The sequence below is a fragment of the Carcharhinus amblyrhynchos genome, unplaced genomic scaffold (genome assembly GCF_965287045.1).
Source record: "Carcharhinus amblyrhynchos unplaced genomic scaffold, sCarAmb.v2.hapA scaffold_56, whole genome shotgun sequence".
Classification (NCBI taxonomy): Eukaryota; Metazoa; Chordata; class Chondrichthyes; order Carcharhiniformes; family Carcharhinidae; genus Carcharhinus; species Carcharhinus amblyrhynchos.
The window spans coordinates 936,848-949,880 of NW_027649797.1; the positions used below are offsets into that span (position 1 = coordinate 936,848).

The 13,033-nt window shown below is 38.9% G+C and overlaps 1 protein-coding gene across 2 annotated transcripts in view; it reads right to left on the minus strand.

Annotated features, from left to right (window-relative positions):
• The window catches only part of prkcz (protein kinase C, zeta), a 480,227-nt gene that overhangs the window by 227,776 nt on the left and 239,418 nt on the right, over positions 1–13,033 (minus strand). For both annotated transcript variants that reach the window (XM_080182477.1, XM_080182476.1), the window contains exon 8: positions 5,177–5,235. In XM_080182477.1, coding sequence (XP_080038603.1) covers positions 5,177–5,235 — 59 coding nt within the window. The remainder of the gene's footprint in view (positions 1–5,176; positions 5,236–13,033) is intronic.

Sequence of the window (13,033 nt, forward strand, 5' to 3'; positions counted from 1 at the left end):
CATAATCAAAGACCCCATGCACCCTGGAAATACTCTCTTCCACCTTCTTCCATCTGGAAAAACATGCAAAAGTCTGAGGTCATATACCAACTGACTGAAGAACAGCCTGCTGTGATCAGGCTTTTGAATGGACCTACCTTGCACTGTTGATTTTTCTCTACATCTTAGCCATGACTATAACACTACATTCTGCACTCTCTTCTTTCCTTCTCTATGAACAGTATGCCTTGTCTGTATAGCGTGCAAGGAACAATACTTTTCACTGTATACTAATACGTGACAACAATAAATCAAATTAAAATTATATAACTTCTTGCAATCTTTGAAATCTTTCAAAGATCCAAACCATCGTCGTTTGGGAGAAAATATGGTTCAATAAACTATTTGTGTCTTTCTCTTCCAGTTTGAGACACTGGTATGTTAAGATTTTGTAATACGCTGCAGCATATGTACTATTTGGTCATTGGGCAAGGTTGTTATTATGCTACGTTATTAAATTAGCAATTCAGAGACTTGGACTGCAAATTCAGAGAAACGATCAAATTCCCAAGATTGACAACTTGAATTCAAATTTTAAACATCTGTAAATAAAAAGTTGGTATCAGTAAAAGTGACCATGAAGCTTGTCAAAAATATGCAACTGGTTCAACTGACATCCTTTAGGGAAGGAAACCTAATCTCCGTATAAAACTGAAATCCCAAATCACCATGGGTAACTTTTAACTGCTCTCTAAAAGTGGCCGCAAGTCTCTCAGCTATACAAGATCACAATAGAAAATCATTATAGCTTTGTGGGAGTATTGTCATTCTTAACAGCTTTAACACATATTGTCTGAAATCTACTCTGTGACCTACTGATTTGGTGGCATTTCACTCCAGAAATGAAGCACGAAAGCTATAAGTTTCCCACCTCAACTTTCTTCGTTGCTCCCTTTCTGTCTGAGAAATCTGCCTTCGGCTAGGTGACAGTTGTGGCTCAATTGTTAGCACCCTTGCCCATGAGTCATGAGGTTTAGGGTTTAAGTTTTACTCCAGGACTTCAGAAGGTATGTCCCACTCTGCCATGCAGTACAATCATGGCTGGTCTTGGACTTCAACTTCACCTTCCTGTCATTACCCCAATTCCCTTGATTTCCTCAGAGACCGAAAATCTACGACCTCAGTGTTAAATGTATTCAACAATGAAGCATTGAAAGCGTTAAAAATCACCAAGAGCAGCAGGGTTCTCCTGTGAGTTGAGCACAGCACAGTTCCCTGGAAAGTTACTGTGAAGATATTTGAGCAGTTCCCAAATTTACAATAGGCAGCAGAAACAAGCTACACAAGGTATAAGAAGATGGAACTCTGATATCCACAAGGTGGTAGCCAAAAGAGCAGGTGTGGATATTTGAATGATGTAACCATGTAGGCTTACCTCATTAGTAATTAATTAGACAAGCGTATAAAAGTTATAACTGGTAAACTATATTCACCTGACACAATGAATTAAAACTCTTAGCTGTAATTGGATATCAATGACTTCAGAACAAATTCATTCTTGTGATTAGTAGATGCAAGTTACATGCAAGCTAACCAAATGCATAATTGCTCATGCCATGCATCACCCAGGAAGTCTCCAAGCCATCTTGTGGATGGCAGGCTTCCTTGCTATAACTTGAATAAAGGCTAATTGAAAACTCAAAGCTTTTTCTGATTTTGAGGGAAACAAAATAAGAATTTGCTGGACAGTGGCAAAATTCCATGTCAAGCATCCACAAATCTCTGAGGCACAGCATACCAGAGGTTCACAAGCCCCTTTTCCTGAGACTGTCCTACACATTATATTCCCCGACCAACAGAAACAATCTGTGTCAAATCGACCAAGCCCTTCCAGAATCTTGTATGTTTCAACAAGATTATCTCTTATTCGTCTAACCTCCAGAGAAAACAGACACAATTTGCCTATCATTGGTCAACTCTTTCAATCCAGGAACTAAGTTAGAGAAGCTTTGCTGAACTGCCTCCAAATTAGTAAATCTTCTCTTAAATATGAAAACCAAAACTGCACACAGTATTCCAAATATGGTCCCATCAAAATCCACTATTATAGAAGACCTTTTTTCCCCCCCCCTCATACTTCAATCTCCTTGCAATAGACGCCAATATGCCAGCTGCCTTCCTAATTGCTGCATCTGAATGCGAACATTTTGCATTCTTTATATGAGCACAACCAAGTATCTTTGAACATTCAAACTCAATTTTCTCACCTTTTAAAAAATATCTAGCTTTTCTATTCTTTCAACTGAAGTGAATAACTTCACGCTTCCCTACATTATAATCCACCTGCCTCTCTGTAATCCACTCACTCACAGTTTATTTCTCTTTGTAGCCTCCCCACAGCTTACCTTTCCACCTAGTTTTGTATCTTTCCACCTAGTTTTGTGCCATCAGCAAACTTCAACACAAAATGGGAAAAAACATCAAGGTTGACACTCCAGTGTAGAACAGGGCATGCTGCACTGTTGGAGGTGCGTATTTTAAATGCAACATTAACCGAGGCTCAACTGCACACTTGGTAATTGTAAAAAAAATCCCATGGCACTATTTTGAAGAACAGGGAAGTTATCGCTGCTGTCCTGGCCAATATTTATCCCTCAATCAACATCACATCATTACTGTCTCAGAGAGCACGTTGTGCACAAAACCGGCTGCTGTGTTTCCTGCATTATAACAATGACTACATTTCAAAAGTACTTTGCTGGCTATAAAGCGCTTTCAGAAATCCAGCGGTCATGACCTTTTTGTTTTGAGTGTTATACAGATACTCTCCAAGTACTTAATCCAGTTGGTAATTCTCCATGGATGAACCTGTAAATGTCATTAAAGGTATTTTACCATGACAGTTCCATAGCTAAGCCCAATCCTGCCCCTGTCCAATACCTATCCAGAACTGGTAGCATAGGTCAAGAAAGAGGTAGTTTAAAGCAATCCATATTTGCATTTTTGGGTATTGGAAATAAAGGATAGACTTAATTAAGTTTAATTTTGTGTTTCTCTCTAAGAAAAAGTAGAAGTGTTACTTAGCTTCATGTTAAACAAAGGTGCCTTCGCGTCTACGGGTTCAGGTTTCATTTGAAACCATGCCTCCATTGCAATTAAATGGTTGACGACACCAAAATAAATAGGGTTTAAAGAAAGACTAGGTTGTTGCTTAGAAATCAGGGTCTCACACTGCAATCCATAAGTGCTGTGGTTCAGTTGGAACCAGGTCCCAAGAAGAAAGCAACTCTCACAGGAAGTGAGAGAAGAGAAGCAGGGCTATGGCATAAGGGGTAGAAAGCAAGTCCCAGAAGATGAAGAACAAATAGCTCCAGAAACTAAAAATGAAGAGAGTCTAGAGAAGAATTAAGTCAAAGAGATAAAGAATTGGAATCTTAAGTTAAAGAAAGGGGTAGAGAGGAGCTTCCACTTAAAGACAGAGCTGAAATGTGCAGACCTGGTGAAGCTAGTGGTGAGAAGCCAAAGTCATTTCTTCCATGTGATTTGGACAGGCTGAGTGTGTGAGCACGTGCATGGGAAATCCAGTAATACGTGGATAAATGAGATTATCCACTTTGGTAGCAATAATAGAAAAACAGATTATTACTTGCACGGGTGTAAATTCAGAGAGGTAGATACTCAGAAGACCTTGGTGTCCTCATGCTCAAAGTAAGCGCTCAGGTACAGTAGGCAGTAAAGAAGCCAAATGGTACGTTGACCTCTACAGCAAGAGGATTTGAGTATAGGGATAGGGATATAATTGTTTAGGGCGCTGGTCAAGCCACACCTGGAGTGATGTGTGCGGTTTTGATGTCCTTTTCTGAGGGAGGATGGCCTTGCTATGGAGGGAGTACAGTAAAGGCTTACCAGGCTGATTCCTGGGATGGCAGGTCTTTCAAATGAGGAGAGACTAAGTCAGTTAGAGTTATATTCACTGGAATTTACAAGAGTGAGAGTGAATCTCATAAAATTCTGACAGGGCTAGACAGGGTAGATTCAGAAAGAATGTTCCCAATGGTAGGGGACTCCAAAACAAGGAGTAATAGTTTGAGGAAAAGGGAGGAGAAATTTCTTCACCCAGAGGGTGGTAAATGTGTGGAATTTGCTACCACCGAATGTATTTGAGGCCAAAACATTGTCCGATTTCAAGAAGAAATGAGATATAGCTCTAAGGAGTAAAGGGATCATGGGATATGGGGGTAGGGGGAGCTCAAAGGACCGAATGGCCTACTCCTGCTTCTTGTTTCTATCCTAAGGTTGATGACATCATAACACAACCTGTGAAGCAGTAGTGTTCTATTGGGATGGCTAGGTATTTGAGAGATGAGTTGATGTGGAAGCTTGAATCCATATGGCAATCCAAAACACAGGAAGACTGAAAGGCGAGATTGAAATCCTGGAAATGGATCCTTACGAAAGGCGCCCGAGAAGAAGTGCTGCTTGGGAAAAGATTCTCAGACTTGTTTTTCCAGAGTGGAATTTGGAAACACTCAGGTGAAAGTCAGATTTCCAGCGAGATAAGTTTGCTCTTAGTGTGATAAGCATCTTGGGGAGGGGGGATTGTGTACTTACCCAGAACACTAGAATTTAAGATATTTTGTGACTTGTGTAATCCATATAAATCTGCATGTGCATGTAAAGGTGTAGAGGGAGTGAGGAAGTAATGTATTATAATTAATATTTGACAAATGTTTTATTATTTTGTTAAAAGTTGATTAGCTAATTAGCTAAAAGTCTAATTAATCTGCAACTCCATTCATCCACTTCTCTAAGCAAAACACTCACGGTCTGTTGAGCCAAAGTTCCATTCTGGGACCTGATTGACGAGTAATAGCATCAGTTGAGATTGTAACACATGGAACAGGAGTTGGAACTGCTGCTATTTTCCTTTCCACCTCTGCTTAGGTGTAGTGAAACCAGTAGCAGAAACACAACTTCTGTCTTCCAGAGATCAGATAACTGATCATATATCAAGCATAGAACTTGATCCCAACTGAGTTACATGTCTTAAGTACCACACCAGGTTCTGCATCAGTCTATTATAAAGATTACTTAATCTTTAAAATAAAAATCATAATAAGCTCTGATACAAAACTCATCGTGCATCATTGCACATATGAATAACTTAGGTTATTTTACTTTTTATTGCAAAACCTACCTCCGAGTCGTCTGTGACCCTGTCTAATTTAGTCCGACTGTGTGGCAGGAATGGTACAACTGCAAAGGAAAGAAACAAGAACTCAGAGCAACTCAGTTTACAGGATTTACAGAACATTTAGTGTGCCTTCTATTGGAAAAAACAATCCAGAAATCTGAATCAAAATGGAAATTGTTGGAAAAGCACAAGTCACTGATAATATAACCTTTTCCACCAAAACATTAATCTAACTTATCCTTTTTTCAAAAGTAAGATAAAATGCTAGAAATACTCAGCATCTTTGGAGAGAGAACTGAAGTTTATATTTCAGGTCAAGTTCTTTTGATCAAAACAGAAAAAGATATAGATGTACCAGTTTGTAACCAAGTATAGAAACAGGAAATGCGACCAGTGCAGAAAAGAACAAGAAGGTCAAATGGTAGGTAGCAGCGATTAAACGACAAAAGGGGGTGATCATGCATGGCAAAAAGGAGGGTTACAGAAGGAGCAAGAAACATGGGGAAGGATCTGGAGAAGCTGTAAATGAAAACAGCAGAACTATCCCAATAGTTTCTATCCAAAAAAAATGAGAAGGTGGTGACGTTTCGAAATTGCTGACTCCAGAAGGTTGTAAAGCACCTAATCAAAAGATCAGGTGCTATTCCTCGTCTATTCAACAACAAGAAATATTTATATAATAATATATTTTATTTAAGAAATATCTTTGCATATCAAAGGCTGAGTACAGCACAATTTATATCAAGAAATTCATACACAAGCTAAGTAATTAGGATAAAAACATGCAAACATGTAACAACCACGTAGTAACAAAAATACATAAACCATCCAGCAGGAAAGACAGAAGTGATGGACAGGATGTTAAAGGGAGGGCAATATCAGACCAAACTTATACTAAAATTACAAAGCAATACACCATTCCCAATTTACAGGCAATTAAATACATGAAAATTTCATAATTTAAGTATTTAATTAAGGACCCAAACCATGTAAGGAATAGGGCTACATTAATACAGCATCTTTAATGTAATAAAACTCAGGTCACACTTGGAAGACTAACGTTCACCAAATCTGTGTTTGGTTTCCCCAGTGTAGAACAGACCATATTGCGATAAGTAAATATAGCATACTGAGTTGAAAGAAGTATGACTAAATTGCTGCTTCAACTGAAAAGCTTTTGTGGCTCTGGATGGTGAGAAAGGAGGTGGTGAAGGTGCAGGTTTTACATCTCCTGTTTGCACTGGAAGGCGACATAGAAAGGAGAACAGATGTTGGCAATCTTGGAAGAGTGGACCAGGGTATTGTACAGTAAACACTGGTGTGGAAGGTAGCATTGTCAGAACAGATATGACAAAGGCAGAGAAACTGGGAAAATTGAATACAGCCTGTTTTGCATGGACTTTCATGGTGGGCATGATGGACTTCCTGCCCATCATGATTTTATTTCAAATCTTCTAACAAGTATTGTTGATTATGTTACCAGTATCAAAAAAAACTTCCAAAAATGGAGAAAAAAATAAATGATCAATCTTCCATCACTTACTTAAAGTATTTTTGTACAATGTGACAGATAGCTCAATGATACTAAATGTAACATTAGCAAATGTTAGTTAGTTAATAATGTTAGTTTCCATCTGTACTGTCTTAAGCTAACTGAAGAAAGCAGGTTGACCTTGAGACTTGGCTTGTAAGGTATTTTTGTATTATTTAAGACCAATGCTAATAGCATAGTTTATGACATGCAATTATGGAGCAGTAAAAAGAGCAGATTAGGTTCTAACAATCATGTTTTTGTATACGAGAAAAGAGAGATTGGTTATAAAATATCCTCAATAATTAAGTAACTGAAGGGTATATGGCAGCAGTGCAAAATGAAAAAAATGAATGAAGTGAAATTGATTGAACATTACCATTCTATTAAATGCTTCTTTCTTTGTTGCATTTGTACTTTGGAGCATCTTTGGAGAGAGAAACGGAGTTTATGTTTCAAAGCTATCTTACGTCTTTACTATTTGTAGCCATTTTTAGGAATGATAAACTTTAGTACACATTGTTCAGGAGACAAAATGATATATTGTCAATTTCTCCTTGTCAGGGTACTCTCATCCAGTTCCACATGTTTTCAAGCCAGTTTATTCTTCTGCTCAATACGCAATGCCTGAAGTGGCAGCAAAGGATATGGCTCCAAAGAAGGGGCTGAAGAAAGCAGCCACGAAGAGGCACGCCAAGGGCAAGAAGGAGCGTAAGAAGAGCGCAAGGAGAGCTACAGCATCTACATCTACAAGGTGCTGAAGCCGGACACCTGTATCAACTCGTTCGTCAATGACATCTTCGAGCGGCTCGCTTGTGAGGCCTCCCGCCTCATCCACTACAGCAAGCAGCAGACCATCTCCTCAAGAAATCCAGACAACTGTCTGCCTCCTGCTGCCCGGCAAGTTGGCGAAACATGCTGTCTGAGGGCACCAAGGCAGACACCTAGTACACCAGCTGCAAATAACGAGCGCCTCTGGACAAAGACAGACCTGGCTCAAAAAAAACCTCAAGCCAGTTTAAAAACAACAGCTTACTGGGCAATTTTGGAATATGGCCGTCCGATTTGCAGTATTGTCTTCCAGACAACAGTAAAATGTTCTGTCTACTGTGACAATGTTCAAAATATGGAGTTTCCACTAATTTATCCAACAGTTGTGAATAATCCCCAACCCTACTCTCAATGCCTAGATTGATATTTTAATTTCTCACACTAGCCTCAAAACAAACCTATGCTGTCAAATATTATCTGCAAATGACTAATTCTCAGCAGTATGCTGTTTAAGCCTGTTCAGGTTGTTTAAACCAGGAAGACACAGTCACAGAATAATTCTAATGTTGCGATATAATGGATTAATAGATTACTGCAATGGATAGGACATTTGGGAATGAGGGGCAACTTAGTGCCACAAGATCTTTCCACATATCAAAGAGCATTTAAAATGTATCCCATTTATCATGGCAAAGTAAATTAATTTCAGTGTTAATTCACATAGGAAAAAATCAACAGCACTTTGTTGGGAAACCTTTGGCAGAGAGTGCATACATCAATCAATATTTTCTTCTGCCACTGAAATCACAAGGAATACAAAATTCATTCTGCCTAAACGCAATCTCCCTGTACTGTCAATCATTCTACATGAATAGGAGAAACGTCATGATATTTTTATAATAAATTTGAATCTTTTATTATAACCGCATTTAGTGGGAGCTCTGCAAAGATCAATTACAGATTACATTCAGCATTAACTCTCAATTCTTGATCAGGAAATTGTCTTAAAATGTTTATTTTGCTAATTACTGAAAGGACACCATTACAGCTTGGAATGCACTTTGTCAATGTTTGTAGGTTGACCATTAACTGGACACCCTGTGATGATACAAGCATAGGGCTGGCCCCAAATAAATCATGATATCCAAACAAATGCTGCAGTAACTGTGCTGAAAAAGCTGGAGCTGTAGGTGGCAGAATTGGCATATGTGGAAGAATGGTTATGGAAATGACGGGGAGAGGGAAAAACTCAGTAAGAAGGTTTATTTTTTGGAAGGGGAATGAACTTATAACTGTGGCCGCTACTTTGAAATATAAACTCCTTCAGAAAGCAAACACAGTTGTGCCAATTCAAGCATGAGCAACACAAATTATTCAAATCTGTTTTACTGAAGTTGTCTTACTGTCCAGCAGATGTCATTAGAGGAACATAACTACTTTTAAACATGTACAGAAATTGCCTGCATTTGAAAAATTAAGATACCAAATTTAGCTTTTTTAAAACATTAGATACACTGATAGTCATATGTTTGATTTTGCTATCATTGCTCTTACTAACCATTCTACATATTTCCACTAAAAATGTTTCAAAGGAAAAGGCATTATACTCTTAAAAAATCCTGAATACGAAGTCTTGTGATGCAGTAATGGTCCCCTTATCGCTCAACCACAAGCTCTGGGTTCAAGATCCATGCTAGGATATGATGGCCACAGAAAGTGTGTTCATAAAGTGGCCGACAACCTACAAGTCCTTCCAATATCCTTAGGGCAGCCAGTAGAAGTGTCTTCTGCTTGGCCAGTGCATGCAAAAGGCAACAGTAAATCACTCCAGTACCTAGCCAAGCATGACCATAGACCAACACATGGAAGCCCATGGTCACCAACGTTCTGTTAAGGCATGAGGAGAGCACGTCTGCATGTGTTACATGTTTTACTTGTCCCCAAGGTCTCCTGTAAATACTGGTCTCCAGTCAGCCACACCTACAGATTCCCCTTTATCCTTGGCTGTTACATCCTCAAAGAACTTTAATAAATAAGATTTCCCTTTCACAAAACAATGTTGATTCTGCTTGATCCCATTATAACTTTACAAGATCCTGCCATAACCTCCTTAATAATGGATTTTAGTAATTCCTCTGACAGATGTTAGGCTAATTTGTCTGTAGTTTCCATCTGTCTCTCTCCTTTCTCAAATGAAGATATTACATTTGCTATTTTCCAATCTCTCAGGACACTTGCAGAATCTGAAGGATTTTAGAATGCCTCTACTATCTCTGAAGGCACTTCTTTTATGGAAAATGCAAGCCATCTGGTCTTGGGACTTCACATAAGTACAAAGGTTTCCCAATAACTTTTCCCTGGCAATGAAGTTTATTTATTAGTCACAAGTAGTCTTACATTAACACTACAATGAAGTTACTGTGAAAATCCCCTAGTTGTCACACTCCAGCACCTGTTCGGGTACACTGAGCACCAATGTACCTAATCATCTCTTCTTTCGGACTGTGGGAGGAAACCAGAGTACCCAGAGGAAACCCACGCTAACAAGGGGAGAATGAGCAGACTTCACACAGGCAGTGATCCAAGCCAGGAATTGAACCCGGGTGTCCAGCGCTGTGAAGCAGCAGGTCTAACTACCGTGCCATCTTTCCTCCTCCTCTTTCATCTCTTGATTTTTAAGTATCTATGGGAAGTTTTCCAAGTCTACAGCAAAGAGGAACACAAATATCTGTTTAACTCTTTTTGCCAATTCCTTGCTTGGCATTATTAATTCCTCAGAATCCCTCTCTATGGGAACAACACTCAGTTTAATTATCGTTTTTCTATTCAAATACTTGAATCGTAAGAAACTCTTACTATTAATTCTTGTATTTCTTGCTAGCCTTCTCTCACTCCAATTTCTCCCTTTTTTAGTTCTTGAAATCTGTTCAATCTTCTAACCCACCATTAATTTTCACTTGTGCAGTGTTTCTTTCACCTTGATACTATCCTGAACTTCCCTATTGAGCCATGGATGATGCATCCAACTCAAAGTGCTTTCCTCACTGGGCCAAATCTTTGCTGAGAGTTATTAAATAACTCCTTAAAGATCTGCCATTGTATCTGTACTGTCCTGCCTTTTAACCTAGTTTCCCAGTTTACTTTGGCCACCTCTACCTTCAGAACTTTTATAATTGCCTTTATTTGAGTTTAAAAGATTAATGTTAGACATGCATTTCTCACCTTCAAACTGAACATGAAATTCTATCATGTTATGATCACTGTCGCATGAAGATTACTGAGGCTACTGATTAAGCCCGTCTCATTGCACATTACCAGATCTAGAATAACCTGCTCCTGGTTGGCACTAGTATGAATTCCCCTTAGAAATTGTCCTGAAAGCATTTTATGAGCAAGTTTCCAGGCTTTTCTTGTCAATCTGATTTGAGCAATTTACATGTAGATTAAAGTCACCCATGATCATTGCAGTATCTTTCTTAAACACCCTATTTATTTATTCTTGTATACTCTGCCCCATAGTGCAACTACTGTTAGGGGAAGCTATAAACTACTCCCACAAGTGCCCATTCCTATTTCTTAACTATACCCAAACTGATTCTACATTGTGCTCATTCAAGTTAAAATAATCTCTCAGTCTGTATGTCATCCTTCATTAACAGAGCTACCCCAGTACCATTTCCTCCCTTCCTGTCTTTTCAAAATGTCAAATACCCTTCAATTTTCAGGTCCTGACTTCGGATACCTTGCAACCATATCTCTGCAATGTTTTACCTTTGCTTATAAACAATGGGAGGCAGACTGTGGCCAAATAGGCCATCTAAAATGGCGCTTTGTAAAGCATTCTGGGACAATTGGGCAAGAACTAAACCGACAGGCTGCAATTTAAAGGCAGAAACAAACAGGCTGCAATCCTGATGAGTGAATAAACAGGATATTGGTCATCGCCAGGATGAAAGGGACTTTATAGTCACACTGGCTTGTTTCATCTCCGGGATGAAAGAGACTTCCTGGTCACACTGGGTTGTATACTAGACGTAACGGCACCATGAACCCTTATTTAGGAGGGAGGTATGTGACATATGTGCCTCCAGCACCTTCAGACACGGCTGTTAGGGACACACCCAGAGATCGGTGTGGTAGCACCTGATTGGACTCTTCTCAATTAGGGGAATCAAGTCCTGATCAATTGATTGGCAATAGCCAAAAAGGGGCGTGAAACCAAATGGGGATAAAGGGTGCTGCGCAACCAGGAATCTCTCTCTCTCTGACCCCACGAACGAGCTACAACAATGGTGAACATTGCCAGCAACAGGAGAGCCACCACACCTGAGAAGGAAGAAAGAAAGACAGAGCCAGAATGCCAGACCAGACCAAAGGACGAGACTACACAGACAACGACCAAGACCAGCGCACAGATAAAGGCCAATACCTGCTTGGGTACTTGCCAGTCACGCAAAGTCAAGTCAAGGTCTTGTATTGGATTTGAATTCTAGTATTTTCTGTAAGATAACTTGTTGGTCGGGTGGGTGATTATTGTGTGGGTTTAAATAAATATAGTTTGTACTAATGAGATGTCTACTCATAGTTATTTGTCCACCATATAAGGGTTAAAACAGACTGTGCGGCAGGCAACAAGACAGAAAAGAAAGGTGCGAGGGGCTGGAAGAAGAAAAAGGGAAGACTGATGGAAAGGGCTCATGTATAATTTAGTTCATACATTGACAGAGCACACACATTCCACAGTAATAAGGTGAACATGAATTTAGTTGTTTGTTGGATACCTGATGTAATAATCACAAACTTTAACTTGCAAAACAAAAGCTCATGGTTTCTCAATGTTTATCATGTTGCATTAACAGGTTTTTACCATTTTTAAATGTAAAAGAGAATGGTGACAACAAAATAAAAGAGTGAAATCAATAAAATGTGAAAAAGATTGAAAACATCATCCAGCAGAAACAAACTTGGTCCTATGGAAATGAGACAGGAAATCTGGGCACTGGCATGCATTCTTTTCTGTGCAATATTTTCCAAACAAGATCATAGATGAGTCTAACTTTATCTTCTAAGTACCCATTCAGAGCTACATGGAGACTGAATAGTCTATTATCTGTATTTCAACTTTGCATCTAATCAACAAATAATCTGGCATTGATTAGAAAAGATCAAATGGATGGTTATGGACACAAGTTTGTATTTCTTAACAATAACACAACATTTTGGTATATTAATGTACTGCGTTGCTTTGATAATTTTATTGCGAACTAAAACCAATACAAAAATTATATTCAACTTATCAAAAACACACTGCAGATACGTGTGTTGAAGTCAAATTTATGATACCAATCTTCTGGGCCAAAAGTCAAGTGGTCAACTTTTACACAGGTAATTTTAAGGGCTTGACATATGTGCTTGACTTTGAGCACAATGAATGAACAGAGACCTCCAGTGGCTAGAGAGCTGGGGTACTGCCAAATTAATTTAGAAAGATTACAACCCATTATAAAAGGGAGCTAAAGTCTCAAATAAGTCTTTCTCAAACTCAATCCTCTGTTCAA